The 21,879-nt window shown below is 34.6% G+C and overlaps 2 protein-coding genes across 6 annotated transcripts in view; both read left to right on the forward strand.

Annotated features, from left to right (window-relative positions):
• LOC149725892 (uncharacterized) overlaps positions 1–2,292 on the forward strand; it is a 28,489-nt gene extending 26,197 nt beyond the window's left edge. For 2 of the 3 annotated variants that reach the window (XM_089891647.1, XM_089891648.1), the window contains exons 59-61: positions 643–711; positions 1,077–1,289; positions 1,792–2,292. In XM_089891647.1, the coding sequence (XP_089747773.1) occupies positions 643–711; positions 1,077–1,289; positions 1,792–1,938 (429 nt within the window). In that variant the 3' untranslated portion in view covers positions 1,939–2,292. Of the gene's footprint in view, positions 1–642; positions 712–915; positions 991–1,076; positions 1,290–1,791 lie in introns of those variants that run through there. The other variant, XM_089891649.1, reaches the window with a different exon arrangement.
• A 1,408-nt stretch (positions 2,293–3,700) lies between these two features.
• LOC149725893 (trafficking kinesin-binding protein 1-like) lies at positions 3,701–21,734 on the forward strand. Of its 3 annotated transcripts, XM_089891673.1 has the most exons (19): positions 3,701–3,878; positions 4,515–4,603; positions 8,166–8,271; positions 10,663–10,856; positions 11,263–11,362; positions 11,736–11,836; positions 12,128–12,215; positions 12,982–13,112; positions 13,438–13,512; positions 14,555–14,781; positions 15,131–15,218; positions 15,811–15,905; positions 16,257–16,362; positions 16,922–17,057; positions 17,551–17,691; positions 18,523–18,598; positions 18,975–19,074; positions 19,526–19,652; positions 19,889–21,734. In XM_089891673.1, the coding sequence occupies exons 1-19, from the start codon at positions 3,854–3,856 to the stop codon at positions 20,047–20,049; spliced, it is 2,166 nt and encodes a 721-aa protein (XP_089747799.1). In that variant the 5' UTR covers positions 3,701–3,853; the 3' UTR covers positions 20,050–21,734. The 3 variants fall into 3 exon arrangements, with proteins under 3 accessions (XP_089747799.1, XP_089747800.1, XP_089747798.1); XM_089891674.1 differs by lacking the exon at positions 8,166–8,271 and having other exon boundaries at positions 3,712–3,878; XM_089891672.1 differs by lacking the exon at positions 3,701–3,878 and having other exon boundaries at positions 4,560–4,603; positions 8,166–9,547.
• The last annotated feature ends 145 nt before the right edge of the window (positions 21,735–21,879 follow it).

Genomic DNA, 21,879 nt, shown 5'->3' on the forward strand with positions numbered 1-21,879 from the left:
TTTCGGGTATTATTTTTATAGGTTTTTGTTGGTAATAGCACTATAAAGTATTAAAACTTATTTTATAAACTGGATTTAATAATATTGCGCTAAAATAAGCTTACTTAATGTTGATACGCGCATAAACCAATGACCATACAATTATTTCACTTTTTTTGTTGTTAATTGTAGCACTAATACTAAAGACTTAACCAGTGATATTTTAACTAGTGATATTCAATGTTGGATAAATGCTATTCTGGCAATTTATTGACCTCATCAGTGTGGTTTGTAGTAGAGAATCATCAATGTAAATGGCAAGAAAAGCTAAATGGCTGCAATTTGCTTGGGTGAACCAAGGTGTCCAGGAAATATAGAATAGGCTTTGAACCCATAACCTTTAGTCCATAGATGCCTTACGGCCCAATATAACAAGTATACACACCCAAAATAATAAATGTTCAGGAAAGCTATCTCACAACTGCACTGACAGTTTAAACGTTATTGTCGGTCAAATTTAAAACTAAAAAAAATAAAACATATTACCTAAATAGAACTTACACATTGTAGCCTCTGTTGTGAACTGACTTGGTATTTTATTTCAATGATTTTGATGTAAGTTTACCTATCATACTTTACATTCATATATATATATATATACAGATTCCAGCTCGAAGGTGGCCTAAAGCTTCACCTGGAGATTGGTACAGCTCTTACAGGCTTGGGGAGAAGGTACGTTATGTATGCTAGGTTATCTTAACAGTATTCTACCTAATTTTAATTTTTTTGTTTAGTTTTTTTTATTAAAAACCAGATAGTTGTTTAGAATCGTATTTTGTCCACCCTTCCTAGTGTTAACCATTCAAAACGTTTTCCAGTGTTGCACACTTTGTAGCTATATACATTATATGTTTAAAACGCCCATTCTCCTCCCAGTTTGATTACAACACATTATTGGCGTATTCTACAGATGATAAAAAGAATTTTTTTTTTTAAAAGCAGTTATTTTTACATAAGTAAACATATATACATTATATTGAAAAGGGGTTAATTTCACATAAGTATATATATATATGTTAAACTGTCCATTCTCCCAGTTTGATTACAACACCACCATCCCACAATACAACTTCCTGAGGTTGCTGTCAAGTCACGCTCGCCAGAGGTTCACATACAAGTGTGTCAACTCTATTGGATGGGAAGACCAACAGAACGATAACTTCAACAAAGCAATTCAACTTATGGGTTCAAATGAAGTTGTTTTCACTCATGGAAGTGAAGAAGTAACAGTGTTGGAGGACTCTTGCAAGGTAAATAACCAACCATATATATATATGGTGTATATATGTAGATATACATGTAACTCCTACAAGGTAAATGGAATCAAGTAGATACAGTTAAAGTATATATATATATATAATAAATGCAAGGTAATTATGAGTTGGATGAATGCAGTTATGTATACATATATTAAATGTAGTTAAACATATATGTTATATCTATATACATTGAATGTAGCTTATTTATCCTCTCTTGGGGTAATGACAGTCATTATAACTCTTAAAGGTGCCTAACATGCTAAGTGTTTGATATCTGTTTAGGAAGCAATCTAGTTTGCTTTATATGCTTCACCTGTGTCATAGCAATGATTTTAAACTTGTTGTTTACAGTACATATGCTTATATATATATATATATATATATAACTCCCTATTTCGCTTTATTTTCTATTATTTTTTGCTTTTATGCATCATATATCATCATATGCATTACCTGTGTCATAGCAATTATTTTAAACTTGTTGTTTTAACAGAGTGGACAGGGAACTGGACAAGTTGTGATTGAGGTTCGAACCAAAGAACTAGAGATGTTGCCGTTAGTCGATTACAAGGCCTTCGATTTTGGAACACGACCACAACGGCACGGCTATCATCTCGACCGTGCTTGTTTCAGTGGCTGAATGTAATCATGTGTGTCTTCACGGGGCATTTATGATGGGTGGCACGCGCCACGGGATGTGTACGCCTCCTCTTAATGAAGTCGTGTACACCATGGAGAAGAAATGGGTACGCAAGTGCTGGTGCATACCCATTTCTTCATGTTCAAAACATTTGACTTTCAAGCCCAGAGGTCATGTGATTCTGCAACTGTGTGTGCTGGCTCGATTGCAGCATCACATGACCTCTGTGGACCAATCAAATTCTTTGTGGGATTCTAGACTGTGTGATGTCATCAGTATTACGTAATACCTCACTGTTGCTGCTGAGTTGCGTTTTTGGCGGAAATACAAACTTTATGGCGTTCGAAGCAAAAATGTTGTTTTTTGTTGTGTTTTGACAGTAAATGGAGCAGTTCAATTAGTTTTAAGAACCACTATAAGTTACCTGTTTAGAAATGATGCTTTCTGATTGTGTCTTGACAGCAAATAGAGCAGTTTATCTTGATTTTACTATAGGTTATCTACTTAGAAATTGTTGTTTTCTGATTATGTATTAACAGCAAATAGTACATAGAGCAGTTTAATGTTAGGTTTGAAAGCCACTATAAGTTACCTATTCAAAAATGTAGTTTTCTGATTGTGTTGTGACAGCTTAACAGAGCAGTGTAATGTTCTGGTACAGCTATTATTCAGGTTAAATATGTAAATATGATGTGTGTTGGTAGTTATTTGTTTGGTCTTAGCCTTTGTGAGTGTGAACATAGGAGAAGCATCTAAGTTGTAACATAACATAATTTTCTCTTTGAATACAGTAGCGAAGATCAGGTTAATTAATACAACAACAAAGAGAAGGATATTGGCAGCAACATGAGGGTCATTATAGCACGCTGCAGGTAAAAACTACTTTAATAAAAGTACCAAATAAAAGCGGGCTTCTGAACCCACATATAGAACAGGTATGAACATAGATAGGGATTAGGGGTAGATATTATTTAAGCTGAATATCTAATTGAGTTAGTAGGCTATGAATGTAACGATAAAATAGTTATGGTTATGACTCCTAGTTAAGAATCCTCCGCTACATTATCTGCTAAACGTAATTAACAACCCTATAACCCCTAACTAAAGAGTTTAAAATATTGTATATATACAGCATCTCCAATGTAAATGTGGGGTTTTTACCTTTTTTGTTAAAATTGTAGGAAAATATCATATTTACCTTAAAACATTCTGGTCATTTTAAGAGATTTAGGTATTACTGGGTGTAATGTTCTAAAATTATTTAATTTAATTATAAAATATTATTTTCTGTAGATTTAATTGTTAATTTTAAAATTTAATTAAAAATATAAAATTTATTTGAAAATACATAACTTAGATCTCTATGGTTTTAGCGCCATTTAAAAATTCTAAAATAGGGTAATCCCCTAAGATGTACTAAAGTGGGGACAAAATAATTAATACGTACACCGTAAATTGTTTAGTTATATTTAAAACCGACATTTTTTATTAATTTATGGTTAAAATTGGTTTAATAAACCCAGAAATATGCTTCATTGTTCAAATAAGCAGTAGGTAGTGGGAATATCATCGCTTAAAACGTTCCAATAATTAAACAACGTTTCAATGGCTAACGTTTAGTATTCAGACTAAAATCCTAATTTAATAAGTTATAACTGTTAAGTTAAAACACTTTAATTTAAATACCTTCTTCAATTTCGTAAATATTAAGATATTAAAAATAACATTTTAAAATAATAAAATAAATACTTTTCTACAAAAATCATATAAAATCCGATACTCTGGCTGTTACGAAAAAGTGATTTCGGGGGAAGTCCTTTTTTCTTGGTCAGCAAATATTTTAAAATAGGATTTGGATAAATTTATTAATTTCGCCAAAAAATAGCTGCGAAATAAAGTTGTTGTAAACCATGCGATGCAAGAAGCGTCCACTCTAACCGGTAACTTACAAATTAAACTTAAAATTTAGGTCTTAAATCCATTTTAAAGTGCGCGATTTAGCTTTTATTTGCGCACTTAAAAGTTCACATAATTTCTTATATCTTGTACTTTTTTACAACTTTACCTAAATCTTGGATTCCCGAATATTAATAAGATATACCAGTTATATTCCAATATGTTCTGGTAAGAAACCTTTTAAAAAAATACAGAAAGTAGAGACAACGTATTTTAAAACTGATTTTAATACAATTTCTGTTTTTGTTTATAATAAAATTTACATCCGCCCCAGTTTGTCCTCGCCCCGCCATGCGAGGGTAAACTAAATTACATTCGTGGTAACTCATAAGCGGGCACGAGGTGTATGAAACAGAACACCCGTGTTATAACGACTGCCATTGCCCCAACATGCGAGGATAGTTAAGTTACATTCGTGGTAAGTTGTAAGCGAGCACGAGGTGTATGGAACAGAACACCCGTGTTATCACGTCCATCATGAAACATCTACATTCAGTCATTCCTCTATGTTGGATGTATGGGTACTACACACCAACTCTAAGATATATTTCATAACAAGAGACATCGTTACATCACAATGCTACCATTATTATGACATTATAATGTTTATATTCAAACAGATTTGCACAACAACCCGGGAAACAACGAAAACAGATTAATCTCAGAAATTTCAAACAAAATCCCAAAGTACAAGTTAAGAGCGGATTCTGTGAGTTTAATATTTAATATGTTTTAACATGGCATGGATTTAACAATGGTGGCTTCGAGAATATATATAACAATATGACTTGAATAAAATTGTTCTATAATAAATATAACTTGAATAAAACCCTTTTAGAGTTGGATTGTAACTATATTAAAAGGGACCAACTTCTTATACAATAGATATCTTTTATAAACAGTTTTTTGTTTGTATTATTAGTTTGATCCTAAATAACTTTGGCTTTCATAGTCATTTTACATGGGTGTTTTTCAAGTAAAATATTTGTGCTTTTATATTCATTTAAACATAAACAGGTTACTCCAATTACACATGATGTCATTTTACCTTTTCTGATGTCATGTTTTCTATTATGAACCTAAATGTCCATTTAGATCTTTACCTGGACCGTTTAATTTAAATCCCTTCGATAAAATCATTGTCCCAACAATTCATCCCCTTATTTAACGGCAATTAAACATTACGTTATTTACATAGTAAGGTTAATGGGACATTTATTCCAATGCAAACACGATGTTTGTTCTACTTGAATATGAAGGGTTGAAATCCTATATTTGACAACTTAGGCTAGCCAGGGTTGGACTCATAAATCAAACATTTGTAAATGATTAATTTCACCTTTGTATGATAGATAAAGTACTTCTTTTGGTTATTATATTATCTTTTTTATTTTACTTTAATTACATTGTTAAGTAATGTATGATACCCTAAAAGTTAAGTTAGAATGAATGCATATTTGTAACAAATTGATGTATTGTTGCGTTTCTATTAAAACTTTTCCTGTGAACATTTGTTGTTTTGGTTATTTTTGTCGTATTTTTCTTAAACCCTAAATAATCAGTTACAAAATTGATTTAAATGAAAATGAAATATATTTAGATAAGCGCCTAACTTATTCCTAACCTTTAACAAGTTATAATTAGCTGAATCTTCCATTCTTAACTGTATTTTTTCCACTATATACACTTACACTGTTTGTGAATACAATATCTACGGTAAAACTGCTTAAAATTGGATATATTCCAGAACTGCTTAACTAGCCAGAATTTTCTATTCTTAGCTGACTTTTTCTATTATATGCCCCTTAAACTGATTGTAAATAACATGACATATTTAAAACTGCTCAAAATTGGATAATTTCTGGTACTTTTCCGTTCACTTTGCATTAATATGAACTTGATAAAAATAGAATGATCGATGTCAGCAACAACTTAATTAATTCCTTTGTTTGATAATATGAACGTTCATAAATCTATTCAAACTTAAGTGGAAAATGTGGTTTTGATATCTATCAATGCGCCGATGCTATGTTGCTGAGATACATGCTTGTCGTTGTGTAATATGTGGTGTGGTTTGGTGCCAAAGACTGGTGCCGTGGTCTGGTGCCGCGGCTTAGTGGTTAAGTGTGTAACCAGTTAGGCATTGTACTTGAAAGATACTCTGACCTAAATCCCAGGTTCCATGGCATGCCATGCTGTAGCACCCGCAATATAAATGTGATTTGTTATTTGCCAATGTTGTTTTAGTACTTAATTTCATATCAGAATGATTTGCAAAAATTAGGTTGATTTTGTGTAACAGCTGTGGTGAAATACAACTTAACTAATACAAACACTTGTAAAAAGTGGTGCAACCAATTAAAAGTTACTGTTTTGTAAAAATACCTTTGAAAAATACTGCAGTGTCGGTCAAATACAACATGTGAACAGTAGTGCAACCAATTCGGAGTTATAATTTATTAACACTTTGTAAACCATCTCGTGTTATATAATTAAATGACATTGCCGATGATATATTAAGGTACAAACACCATATGTTAAGCCTGGTATGTTGTGGTTAGGCCTACGTGATGTAGAAACCCTTAACTAACCACCAAACACACATAACTTGCTGTGTCAATATTTTCAACGATGGGGTTGAACTTGCGCTTAATAAATAACGTTCACGCAATCTTAGATTAGCATTCACTGCTGTGCTGAGGTCTCGCGTGGTGTTAAATATATAGGAATAGAGTGTATCACCATTTTACAACCTTTTTCTATTTTATTAGATGCATTGATTTTTTTACCTGCATATTTGTTGACAACTATTTATTTTTGTTCCGCACTTAATTTTAGACCAGGATTCAGTCTTTGCTTTATTTTTTGTAACTTTAAACATTCTAAAATGAAAGTGATTATTTCTATTACCTTATAGGTAGGTCTTGCATTAAAATGTAACTAGCTCCTGCAGTACAACATGATAGTATAACTTCTGTTTGTTATAACCCTGGAGTGCTTTAACCATTGTCTTAATCACAGCTCAAAAGATAGCTGAAAAATTATATATAACTTAAAAGTTTTTGAATTGTATTTTATTATATGTTAGTGAACTCCTAAGCCACAGCAAGGGTCTTGTAGTTTTGGATAACTGAATCTCAGTGCTTATATTAAAACATGTAATAAATATTGTTTAAACTTCTTAATAGTGGGTTAGGAAGTAAGTAGCAAACAATGACTGAAGCGTGTAGGATACCAATCCATCTTTTGACGCATTATATTTCTAATACCATGGTTAGTACATTGATGCATAGGCACCAAACCTGGGGTGGTAGGGTGGGCGGGCAGACCCCTGAAATTTTTACACTACATTAATCAGTAAACTTTGTAACCAAATTTGTGCAACTATCCCTGCCTCCCATGTGTTTTAGTTTGGTGCTTTTATGTGAATGAATTATTAATGTATTTAATCCTATGCTGGTACTGTGGCATACAATAGTTGTAACTGTGTTATATTCCGTAAATCTGGTCCCGATCTATTAAGTTGGACGATTCTTATAAAGTTTTTCAAGTTGGATGATTCTTGTAATAAAATAACAGCCAGGGTGCGACTGCTAGTGAACTATTAATGCGTTTACTCTGCTACCATGACAGACTTTAGTAGGATTGTATTTATTCATAATGCTGCATAGTTATATGCAGAGTGTTTAAGTATTATACTGAAGAGATAAGATAAGCAATAGATGTATTTTATAAATTATATGCACTTAGTGTTTGGGATGTAATTTATTAAATTTGACCGACACTTCAGTATTTTTGACAGGGATTTTAAAAATAATCAGGCACAGAGGCGCTTATATTTAATGATTTTAAAAATTTAACGGGTTTATTGTTTGATACTGATAAGCGTGTCACCATCTTTGCGCAAAACACTTAACGGGCATTACTTCAACTCCAGTGGTCATTGGGTTGTACCGCACTGGGTATTGTGGTAATGGGCCAATTTTGCACTAAATTCCAGGTCCCATGGCGTGCCTCACTGTAGGACCTCACTTAATAGAATAGAATATGCATATACATTGTTGGGGTAATGAACCGACTCTGGCCTGAATCCCAGGTCCCATGGCATGTCTCACTGTAGGACCTCACCCATATAGAATAAAATGTGCATATACAATGTGGGGTAATGAACCGACTCTGGCCTAAATCCCAGGTCCCATTACGTGCCTCACTGTTAAATACGATGTTTCAAATAAACCCTCATATATTCCATCCCATTTTCCCCATTTTAGGTGAATGGATATGCGAATGCAGATTGGTTAGAGTGTCCCGTCTTACCCCCAGATGTGGATGTGGATTTATCATATGAACAGTGCAAGGAAATATTTAAATTATTCTGTGAGTTAACAAGTAGAATTGTTGGCTTTGAATCATTCATTGTGATGTCATAGTTGCGCATGTTTGTAATAATCATGTAATAATTTGTGCATTATTTATATGCATGTTGTAGTAATTGTTTAATCTTGTAAATGCTAGAAATTTATTTGTTGCAAGGTACACTGGAGTGTAAACGCCGCTTAAAAAACAAACAAAGAAATATCTATGCTGACCTGCACTGAACAACGCTGGGTGTAGATATTTCTTTGTTTGCTCTTACACCAGGTAGACAAGCACCCTAGCACATAACAAATCAACCGTATCACAATATGCTTAGATTATGTTATCTATCGAACACACCATTTGTTTAGAAGTGTTTAAAATTCTTGAGAAACTTAATCCAAAGTATTCACACCTTGAACTTTAATCCTTTATTTCCCCCATATGTGTTATTATTGCAGTTTCCACTTCTATTTAGTGTTAATTATACTTAGCACCAATCAAACTGTTAGTTTTCACACGTTGTACAACATATAAGACAATGCTTCATTGTCTATGTCATATGATGTCATAGTAAGGTCTGTTTATGCAGTAATACTTTTTGTTAATCTATTGTGACATTTTAATGGTCTAGGGCAGCGGACTGGTTTTATAAATCAAGTGTTTAGAAAGATTTTTGTTTTTTCCGATATAGTTTGAAGAAACTTTGAACTGGTAGCAGCAGTAGTAGAGTAAAAGTACGGTTAGGTTTTTGTGAACCGATGTTTTATATGCAATTTCTCATCTCTTTCCCATCTCTTTTAACATTAATATAACAAACATTACGTTATACTTAGCAGCAAATGCAGCAAAACAGTTTTATATTTCTTAACTTTTCAAACTGCCTTACGAATATTTTGATAGTTTTTTTCAATTTAATTTGAAATGTTCAATATTACATTATGCCTTGTAGCAGCAAAACACCAGAACAGTTTTATATTTCTTGCTTTTCTAAAGGGTTTAGAAAACTTTTTTGTTTATTTTCTTTCGATATAATTTGAAATGTTTCACCCCAATAACCCATTTGGGACTCCCATCAAGCACTGCGGGGGAAGGGGTCATTTATCGGGGATTCCCCGGCATATGTTCAGTACCCCTATGGATGTAAAGAAGAGGGGTTTCCCCCAAGAAGATACCCGGGATAGAGATCTCGAAAACCAAGTTGAAGTTGATGTTTCTTTCCGTTCAAATAATCAGCTCGATTTCAACGTAAATAACGAGGTTCTCGACAATCAATTTGCTTCAAGCTTTGAAAGAGGTTGGTTGGGACTCGCAAGCACTTCGGCTTCAGTTTGGTTGCCTTTGTACTAACTGCACTGATACCAACTTTGGCTTAAGTCCATAGATTTTGGGGTAATGAGCTAACTCTGACCTAAATCCCTGGGTGTTGGGGTAATGGGCAAACTCTGACCTAAATCCCTGGCTGTTGGGCTAATGGGCAAACTCTGGCCTAAATCCCCGGGTGTTGAGGTAATGGGGCAACTCTGGCCTAAATTCCTGGGTGTTGGGGTAATTGCCAAAGTCCATCGTATTCCTTTGTTGCTTTAAGTTTATGGAAATATAATTATCAATTGTGTTGACAAAAGCTTAAGTTGAGCACCTTTGGGTTTCATTTGTTGCTTTGCACTTTAAAATTACATAATTTCTTTCTGCCACTTGTTTTGTTTCTTTGAACCTTCCAGGACAAAATGAGTTTCTTGTATATTACATTGGGTTGGATTGTATTTTTCTTGCACTTTAAATAACATATTTATATTTCTGGCTTTTTAAACTTTTTGTATGGATCACTTGTGTTGCAACAGATTCTGCACTTTTAGGATTATTTGGTTCATTTTTATTTACCACTTAGCAGAAATTGTTGTGTTTTAACAACATATATTGTGTTTAGATTACTGTATGACATCACAATTTTTTTTGCCTTGCTCACAACTGCTATTATGACATCACCACAGCTACTGACACACAGTAGCATTTGCACCAAGACAATACTTCCTTCATTGATTTATTGATTGATAGTAAATCCACCTTTCTACTATCCACTATGCCCTGCATGTTGTTTATAGTATATCTTAATAATTCATTATAGTAATGTTGCATGCCTAATTTTAATGCATGGGTTTTATAGTTAATTGAATATTATAATTTTTGCATGACACTCATCCTTAGGTAAAGTGATAGTTAGACATATATTTAAAGGATATATCTAACTTTGTTCTTATGTTTACTAATTAATTCAGTGCGAAAAACTCTATGGCTGAAGTCCTTGTCAAGGACCTGAGATTTAGGCCAGAGTTTGCTTATTACCCCAACATTGTATATGCACATTCTATTACCGTAGTATTTAAACAATAAATAACTCCCTCTCTTCCCCAGTACTCAGCAGTGAGCGTGTAAGCAAAATGACGAAGACTTACCACGATATAGACGCCGTATTCAGCTTGTTAGAAGAGAAAGAAAAGGACTTGGAACTTGCGGCAAGGATCGGTCAAGCTTTGCTGCTTAGGAACAAGAATGCTGTTCAAGAGAAAGAGATTTTAGAGGAGAGGCTTGCTATTGCTGTGGAAGAGGTGAATTATATTGGTGTTTGTTGAATGCGGTAATGTTACTGGGTGTTGGGGTAATCTGGCAACTCTGGTCTAAATCTCTGGGTATTTGGGTAATGTCGCAACTTTGGTCTAATTTCTTGGGTGTTGGTGTAATGGGGGCAACTAGTTTAAATCCCTGGGTGCTGGGGTAATGGGACAACTCCGGTCTAAATCCGTGGGTCCTTTGACAAAGTACTATATAGAATAGAGTGTGTACTGTTTTATATTGGCTAGTTCCGTACAATGTTTCAGTAATTCCATCCAATAGGGCAATTCCAGCCTAAACCTAGAAACAGTGCCTTGTCATGCTGTAGAACCTCTCCCATGTAAAACAAATCTATATTAGAGTAAAAACACTCTTTCTTAATTATCCTCTTTATATTTATAGGCGTCCCAGTTAAAGCACGAGATAAGCATGAAACAAGACCTCCTTCATGCTTATGCTGATAATGAGTCTGATACTAGTAGTACTGCTTCTCCTATTAAAGGTAAAATACATGTATATATATTATAATATATGTATTAAGGACTTATGTATGTTTGTATTAAATAATCATGTATAGGATAGTGAAATGCTATACTTTTGCTTTTTGTTTTATTCATGTGGTTTTTGCATTCTTCTATAGCAGGCGAGGGCCAAGAAATATTAAAATAATTGCAAAGGGCCCACCAGGTAAAATTTTAGAAAAGTCTGCTGATGCATAAATGTAGGTAATGTAATAAATTGTCAAAGAGCTGTTTTAGAGTTTCTATTTGCCTGACAGCAACACTGTTTATTTTATGTAGTAAATAACCATTTAGGTGCTACTATGTGCTTATATACACTTGTATATATATATAAAAAAGACTGGTTTTATGCAGAATACAAATTATTTGGCCGTACCCACTTGCAACTTGATGTAGATACTTTACATGATCGAATTAAAGAACTTGAGTGCGATAATGCTGAACTTCAATTGGAGGTATTATGTGTTTTATGTAGTAGTTCCTGTATGGTGCAGTGTAGTTATGAGTGCACCTACCATATGTATTGGTAAACTATGGAGTACTAGGCAAACTATGGTCAAATCCTTTGATGTCCGGGTATTCAGCCATGGAATGCAACTTGATTTTGGTTTGTTACATAAGCCATAGCATTTGATTTGGACTGTTATTTTGTCACAAGAATTGTCCAACTTCTTTAGCACAAGATTTTCATAAAATTTATCAAAGTTTTGCTGAGTTTGTATTAATATTAATAAACCTTGTTATAGAAATCAGCCATGCATGACCACTCAGCCAATCAGGGAGAAGTAGTGACGGATACCGTAAAACAGCTTGGTATACTACAAGAAGATTTAAGTAAGTTACTTTAACACCTCCCCCTGATAACATACAGTAGACCCATAAAAAAAACCCTAACATTGTGGCCACAACCCTTAAAAAATGACCCCCTAACATTGTGGCCACAACCCTTAAAAAAATGACCCCTAACATTGTGGCCTTAATCCTTAAAAAAGCCCTTAACATTGTGGCCACAATCCTTAAAAAAGCCCTTAACATTGTGGCCGCAAGTCTTTAAAAAATGACCCCTAACATTGTGGCCACAATTCTTAAAAAAGCCCTTAACATTGTGACCACAATCCTTAAAAAGGCCCTTAACATTGTGGCCACAATCCTTAAAAAAGCCCTTAACATTGTGGCCACAATCCTTAAAAAAGCCCTTAACATTGTGGCCACAACCCTTAAAAAATGACCCCCTAACATTGTGGCCACAACCCTTAAAAAAATGACCCCTAACATTGTGGCCTTAATCCTTAAAAAAGCCCTTAACATTGTGGCCACAATCCTTAAAAAAGCCCCTAACATTGTAGCCACAACCCTTTGAAAAAGCCCCTAACATTGTGGCCACAATTCTTAAAAAAGCCCTTAACATTGTGACCACAATCCTTAAAAAGGCCCTTAACATTGTGGCCACAATTCTTAAAAAAGCCCTTAACATTGTGGCCACAATCCTTTAAAAAGCCCCTAACATTGTGGCTGCAAGTCTTAAAAAGCCCCTAAAATTGTGGCCACAACCAATTGAAATAAAATCAAACATAATGTCATAAATGTATTGTTTCAACAGAATCTGCGAATGAACAAATCTGTATTATGACTGAGCAATTATCAGCGCGTACAGAAGACATGACTCGGCAAGAAATAAGGATTACTCAGCTTTTATCTCAAATATCCCAACTGCAAGATAAACATAAACAGGTGCATCGTGCGTGGTTTAGCTTTCAACACAAACATAACCGCTAATGTACTTGGCTATTAATAACAAGGTCCAAGTTGTCTTCTTTTTCAAACGATCTCACATTTGTGGATTGCCTTCATTTTACTTCATAATGGTTACACATTTTTTAGCAATCGGAAAGTGTAATTGCTAATCCTTTAACTATCACTGGAGACTTTTTCACGATAAAATAATATTTTGATTAGTTTTACATGAACATCTTTATCAACCAGTTATATTGTTTATGTTTAACTTATTTTTTGTATGTTTTAGTTGAAATGTATTTAACGACCCATTATATTCCAGCTCTCCAGCGAGCATGAGGAACTGCAGCATCATCTTTACTCAGCAAATAAATCACAAGCAGAACTCACGCAAGAGGTAAGCGGTTGTAACAATATTCTATATTGGTTTGGTCCTAGGTCAAAAGGTGTACACCAGAGTTGCCCCATTACGCCAATGTGAAAACCTTATGGCAGTTGTTACAAAACTCACATGTGTTGAATGTATGACACAGATGTAACTGACTTTATTCTTACGTGGCAATATAAAGCAGTATGTATGAATGTATGATACATTGGTTCCTGACGATACATTGGTTCCTGGTGTAATATAGCGCAGGCAAGATGGATTTATAATTTTATAGCATGCTTAGACCCCAATTTTAATGGCGTTTTGTAAAGATTTATTGTTTTTTGAGGGGTGGTGATTCAGAAAAAGCTTGAAAATGCCCTGTAAGAAAGTATGTGTTGGTTAAGGTCAGGACATGCATATTAAATACCGCACCCCACAATCCACATTACAGTAAAATTGAAAACATCTATGTGTGAAAATGCTATGTAGTATTGCAGCAACCACCCCAGTAAGCATTAAAACAACATTGCTTATCAAGGCTTTTACAGGATAAGCAGTTAAAATCAAGTCTAGTTATACAGTAACACATAAGCTAAATGTTATGTACATGTTTTGCGTTATACAGTAACACCCTAATTGTATCATTGATTAAATATTATGTACATGTTTTGCACCTTGCAAGTTATACATTAACCCAAGGGTATGTATGTTGTTACATTTGTTAAGTTTAACAAGGAGGAGTGTTGTGTTTGTTTTCCAAGTTCATTGGCTGTAGTTAAAACTAACATTGGTGTAAAGAGCCAGCTCAATGTTTAGTTGCTTGCATTGTAACCTAAGAATAAGTTTATGGTTTATTGAGGTATGCGTCCCTGAACTCTGGAATAAATTTCTGGGTGTTGGGGTAATGGGACAACTCTGGACTAATTCCCAGGGCCCATGGTGTACCTCACTCATATAGAATAGAATGCGCATATACAATGTTGGGGTAATGGGCCAACTCTGGACTAATTTCCAGGTCCCCCAAGGGCCCCAAATAAAAATAACTAATGTCCACCAAATCCCTCTCTAGGTCCACGCCCTCGAAGAGCGATACCAAGAAGTCTGTCACCTCCTGGATCAAACAAACGAGGAGAGCCGTCTGCGGGAGACGAGTCTTTGCTCCGAGGATCTTGACTTTACATCCGGGATCCACATCCCGTTCCGTAACTCATTGGCGGCTGAGTTGGAGAGCAGTGGGGTGTGTTTAGATGGAAACTCCATGTTCCATGTATCAGGGATGGAAAATAAAAGGCAGAGGTAGATAGGGTGTTTGAGACATTATATATAGTAGGGTGGGGAATTATGGGACACCTTTTTCTTCTATGTTCGCTTCCCACTTGATAGTAAATAAAGAACATTCAAAGAATTATAAAACCTTATTGCACGGAATCACGGCTTCCATAGACCGTAATTGTTTGTTAGACAATCAGGATATTTGGATATTATGTGCTAAAGGTAACTCATCTTCCCCCACCCAACGAATATGTTTTTGTAGATTAACTTTAAAATATGCTAATCTTAAGCATTCAATACTAAACACGCTATTAATACAATATGTATTTAGTAATACATATATACATGGTTACTCATATTCTACCCCCCATAGCCACAACACACTTGAAGACCAGAAGAAAGTTTTTGAAACTGCAAGGATTGCAAATAATATTGGAAACCATCATAGTCCAACTCATAAGGTAAACTAATTATATCTTTCTGAATGTGTGGCTTGTGTTAGCATTAACTTCTTGTTTGGGCAAGACACTTAACAGTAATTGCTCCAACCCAGTGGTCACTAACGGGTTGTCTGAATTGTTGGTAATACATTATGGTAATACATTATATTAAACAAACATATATACATATATATACATGGTAACTCATAAGCAGGCACAAGGTGTATAATATAAGATACTATGTCATAATCTGTGTATTAACAGTATTGATGTAATTTCCTTAATCAAAACACTTAACGGTAATTGCTTCAACCCAGTTGCCACTAATGGGTTGTCGAAATTGTCAACCATACATAAAAACTATCACCCACAAAGTTACATACGTGGTAACGCGTTAACTAGCACAAGGTGTATGAAATGGAACACCTGTGTTATAACGACTGTAGTTGCCGCCATGCGAGGATGAATAAGTTACATAGGTGGTAACCCGTAAGCGAGCACGAGGTGTTTGAAACAGAACACCCGTGTTATAACGACTGTCATTGCCCCGCCATGTGAGGATAAACAAGAAAAGTCTTGACAAATAATTCAATTGTTAATTTATTTGTTCCAGTCGAAACTGTTGTCATTAAACTACAGCACTTCACCCACACCTTTGAACCTTCACTTACAAAAAGAAGGGTTTGTCCCCAGCACCCCCTCTTCTGGGTAAGTTGGGTAGCTACCTTGTTAGTCAGTAGCCAAGTAGTCAGGTGCTTAAATTGAAACTGATATATATTTAGTTCAATGCTGATGCATATGTGTGTGCTTGAAAAGTCAATTATGGGTCAAAGTTAACTTGGTAACTCATAGGCAGACACTATTGTTGCCCTGCCATGGCAGAATAAAGAAGTTACATTTTCATACTTATAAAAGTAGTGTGGTTGTTGGGATAATGGGCTAACTCTGGCTTAGATCCTGTAAACCTTATCCATATACAAGATAAGTTGTACCGACCACCCCTATCTATACATTACCACCAGTGTTGCCAGATATATTTTACCTTCCATATCTCCCCAGTTTAACTACACCAAACATGGGCAAACCTGGCATTCCTGGAACAGATGACTTGGAACGCGCAATACGTAAACTAACTGTTCGACACGACGCCAATAACTCAGTGTTGGTAAGTTATATGATTTCTATTGTCATATAGGTTTTGTATTGTTATAGGATTTCTATATCTCAATGTTCAGATATATATAATCTCTATGTTAAGATATATATTATCTCTATGTCAAGATATATATAATCTCTATGTTAAGATATATATAATCTATATGTCAAGATATATATAATCTCTATGTCAAGATATATATCATCTCTATGTCAAGATATATATCATCTCTATGCCAAGATATATATAATCTCTATGTCAAGATATATATCATCTCTATGTCAAGATATATATCTCTATTAAGAAACAAAATGGTTTTAGTTTTAAACGAAATATTTAAAATGAATTTTGTCTTATATATGGACTGTTATGTGTGTATTAAAAGTGACAGAAAAATCATGTTTAAAGCAAAAACCAGAAAGATGTATGTTTTACCAATAAATAGCATTATCCAGCTGTTATTCCAATACCCATATTTAAAAGGAATTTAACTAAAATGAATTAAAATTTTATATGTATATGTGCTGAAATGCTCATATTACCATTATAACCCATGTATTCCCAACAGAGCACATCAAGTGAGTTATTCTCGGACATTGACTTCGACCACCTCCTACCCTCTGATGTACGAACAAGCTCATCATGTGACTTCATGAGGAAATGCCAGTCAGCTCCAAGGTTAAGGATTGTTAAGCCTTTGGAAGGTGGGTGGAATTGGTTTGAATTGCATGTAATTAGTATCAACTGTAAACTGCACTATAATGTTACTTAATAACAATAAAACAGTAACATTATAGTGCAATTTACAGTTGAGTTTTTAACTAGACATAGCACCCCTTGCTTTTTACTTTGAGTAGTTCTTTTCCCAAGTTGTCATAGACGAACATAATACCCAACAACAAACGACCTACTGTATTGGCCTACACTGTTATATATAGCTACATACCTATAACACATCTTATACAACACCAACACTTTACACCAGTTTTGTCCATTGTATTGACCTCTACACTTGTATATCTGGATTCACATACATTTTAACACCTGCGAGCTTATAATGTATGTATTATACATTACAGATTTAAACACGTTACACCAGTTTTGTCTATTATAATCACCCTATACAGTTTAATATCTATATCCGCATAGATTTCAATATATAGCATGCCCATAATGAATGTATTATACACAATACAGGTTCAAGCACCTTACACCAGTGGAAGTCACTTGCAGAGCGAAACACCCATCCACTAAACCTTGATGAAGATTGCATCACCCAAGGTGTTATGATGCGGGGGGCAAGACCCAAGTCATGCTCGTTTAATTCTTCAACTTCTGGTGGGTTAACATAACATTACAAAGCTTTTATTTATCTCTTTGAAAACAATAGCGAAGATCATGTTAAAAAAAATATGTTGGTTAAAATACGCCATGGATAAAATGTGTCGGAAAGAGTTTCAGTTAAAAGTGGGCTGTTTCACCCAAAAAGTTTGATGTGTGTTGAGTGGTAGGGTATATGGTTTTAGCAGTTTAAATAATGGGATTTAGATGATTGTACCCTGATTGTTAGGATAATGAGATAATATATCTACATCCCAGTTCTCATGTATACCTCACTAAAGACTCCACTTTTTAACTGTATTAATGGCGTCTCAATGTTATATGATCCATATCTAAGTCTTATACACCTAACACCATTATATTCAAAGTCTTATACACCTAACACCCTTATATTCAAAGTCTTATACACCTAACACCATTATATTCAAAGTCTTATACACCTAACACCATTATATTCAAAGTCTTATGCACCTAACACCATTATATTCAAAGTCTTATACACCTAACACCATTATATTCAAAGTCTTATGCACCTAACACCATTATATTCAAAGTCTTATGCACCTAACACCTGTATATCCAAGGTCTTATGCACCTAACACCTGTATATCCAAGGTCTTATGCACCTAACACCTGTATATCCAAGGTCTTATGCACCTAACACCCCTATATCTAAGTCTTATGCACCTAACACCTGTATATCCAAGGTCTTATGCACCTAACACCTGTATATCCAAGGTCTTATGCACCTAACACCTGTATATCCAAGGTCTTATGCACCTAAAAGCTCAGTAACTGGCTCAAAACTAACTTAGTATTAATCTACAGATCACCCATCTGGTCGAAATATTCAACAAAAATCCGAAGTTGAAACGACTGATTACTTGCCTGGTGCTATTCCAAAGTATGTAGTTATGTTAAGTATATTCCCAAGTATGTAGTTACGTTAAGTATGTTCCAAAGTATGTAGTTACGTTAAGTATATTCCAAAGTATGTAGTTATGTTAAGTGTATTCCAAAGTATGTAGTTATGTTAAGTATATTCCAAAGTATGTAGTTATGTTAAGTGTATTCCAAAGTATGTAGTTAGGTTAAGTATATTCCAAAGTATGTAGTTAACTAAAGTATGCCAGTTTATGTCTATCATTAAAATAACTTAGATTTGTTTTATTTGTTACGCCTGTTATTTTATTCACCAGTTCCAGTAATCAACCTCTAAAACAACCAAAGCCATGAGTAGAAGTCTGACCACAACATAACCATACATATTTTATCCCCAGGAAAAGTATATTAAAAGTTGGCAGTGCTCCTTCTTCTTCAAATAAATTCCTCAAAAACTTTGGTTCTAGAAAATCTTCGCCATTGTCTATCCCTATTAAGGTATTATGATGTCATAATTATAATTCCTGTATTAATTTTTTTGTTTTCTTGTGATATAAACTTGTAATTCTTATATTGTTTTAGCCCATATATATATATATATATGACACATTTGTTTTCATTTTAACTTTAAACACCACTAAAGGTGGTTTTAGTTTGAAAATAATATGCTTGGAAATCGAAGCCAAATGTTTTATATATATATATATATATATATATTTATGCTGTTGTGTTTGTATTAAAACTGACCAGCAAATCCATGTTTTATGTAGCTATGACTTAAATACATTTATTCATGCCATATAACTTCATATATACATAATATAGAAAAATAATACAAAGGTGAAAAATGAATGCAATACAACCAAGATAAATTTATTTTAAAAATTTCATTTGTTAATAATTATTACTAACCAATATGATGTCATAATACCCTTTATTCCCATCATAGAAAAGCAAAGATCCTTCAAATCTACGATACCTAGGTTTGGAAAGTCATGATGGTGGTCCTAACTTGGGGGAATCACCCATGTTTCGCACGGTTAAAAGCAGTCCCCACTTGGTGGGGTTAGCCGCAGGTGAGCATGAGGTTATAAAATATAATTCTTGGGTAAATTTGGGGGGCCGAGATGGTAGCGCCCTGGGTGTTTGGGTAATAGACCTACATCTCAGGTGTCAGATCTGCCTCACTGAAGACCTCACCCTAATCTTTATTATTGATAATCTTTATTATTAAGTGTCTATAATAGTTTAGTGGGGTCTACAGTACAACGTTACCTCTATTTCTCATTCCTAACCCACTTTACCGCTCCAGCCCTTCTTCCACCCGCTGGGTTACGACGTACCACCCTTGGATTCAGCGGTTCATTCGCCTCCACGGGACTTGAACCCAGTACTATTGGTTTCCGAACCCAACCTGGCCAAACTAACATAGGAACTGACTGGGCAGACTTGCATGGAACTAACCTGAAGTAAAACTTCAAGCATCTCATATTTTAAGTTTATTTATTTCATTCAAAGACATCAAAAACACACACTGGCAGACTTTATTTCTGAATTAAACTTTTTTAAAAACATATTTACATTTTTTGCTGCAAAAATCCTAATTGTAAATTTTCTGCCAACCCAATCAAATTGGTTCATGTTTGTGATGTCATAACGGCCAATGAAAAGTTCCAGAACTGCTTTATTATGATGTCATAACCGCTTATGATAATATTCCTTATGTAGCAATCTGTGCTGAAAACTGCCCAATTTTACCAAGTGTTATTCAAATGCATTGTGCAATTAGTTGTGTTTCACCAGGCAGTGTGTCTGGTTGTATTCGTTTTTTTCCGTTTCTAATTTTATTTTATTACCAATGGTAGGTACTTGTTCGCATGTGAATGAATAAAGTTTGGATGTTAAACTTGTTGTATTTGGTTCTTATATACCCAAGTGAGCACTATATATTAGGTTGGGGAAGATGGAACAGCTTTTCATTCTATTTTCTTGTCCATTTGGTAGTAAACAAAGAACATTTAAAGAATTGTAAAACCGTATCCTTACGACTCCCATAGACCGTTGTTAATTGTTTAAAACACGATCAGGGTATTTGGATATTATGTGCTAAAGATATCCCCTCTTTCCATACTATATAATAGGGCTTATCTGGTACAAAAATCAGAGTGTATTAAAAAGTTTCATCTGCTATTTGGCAAGACTTTTAAACATACCAGATGAGCCGCTAAAGGTTATTAACATTATGCCTGGTAGCAGAAGTAACAGAATTTATATTAGGGACGGGGAATGAGTGTCACTGAAAAGGGGCCACAAACCATGAATGTATTACAAACAGTGTATTGACTACCATGTATATTACATAAAAGAGAGGGTGTAGAAAAAGGCAAAATATGAGAGAATATAGGAAAAAGGGGGAAGAGTTGATGTTCTGCATCAGATGAGGTTAAGAGTCCTGAGAGTAACATCATATGATGTAGGTAAACATAGACCTTAGTTGTGTGTAACTGTTGCAGTCAGGTGTAGTGTTTTATAATAGTATTGCAATAAATATAGTTAATTAAAGTCAGTCAGTTTTAAATGTGCATATGTATATTGTATATTCTACTGTTGTTGCTATCAGACAAAACATGTAAGCAAGAATTGTTATTTACTTTGATCCCCTATGTTTATATGAATTAAAGATTTGTGATTATAAAGGTTAGAACCTATGATTCAAAGTAATACCCAGGTTATACTGATCTTTTATAACTAATTTAAGCTGCTTTTTTAAACTTAGTGTGATATGGCATAAGGTAGTAAAATTAGCCAACTCTGGTCTAAATTTGTAGTTCCCTACTGCATGCCTCGCTGTAGAACCTAACAAAATAGAATATTGGTATCACCCCGGCGCCGTGGCGTAGTGGTTAGCGCGCCTGCCTCTAACCCAGAGGTAATGGGTTCAAGGCTCGTCGCTGCTACCATTGTGGGCGTATGTGTCCTTGGGCAAGACACTTAACAGCAATTGCTCCAACCCAGTGGTCACCAATGGGTTGTCCAAATTATCAGCCATACATAAAAATGAAAAAAATCCAAAAAAAATAATCACCCACAAAGTAACATACTTGGTAACTCGTAAGCTGGCGCGAGGTGCACACCCGTGTTATAACGACTGTCGTTTTCCGGCCACGCGAGGATAAAGAAAGTTACATTCATTCATTCACCCTGGGTGTTGGGGTAATAGACCTACATCCCAGATCTCAGGTGTGCCTCACTGAAGACTTTACCCTTATAGAATAGAATCTCTATTATTGAGTGTCTATAAAC

The sequence above is a fragment of the Ciona robusta genome, chromosome 13 (assembly GCF_009617815.1).
Source record: "Ciona robusta chromosome 13, ASM961781v2".
Classification (NCBI taxonomy): Eukaryota; Metazoa; Chordata; class Ascidiacea; order Phlebobranchia; family Cionidae; genus Ciona; species Ciona robusta.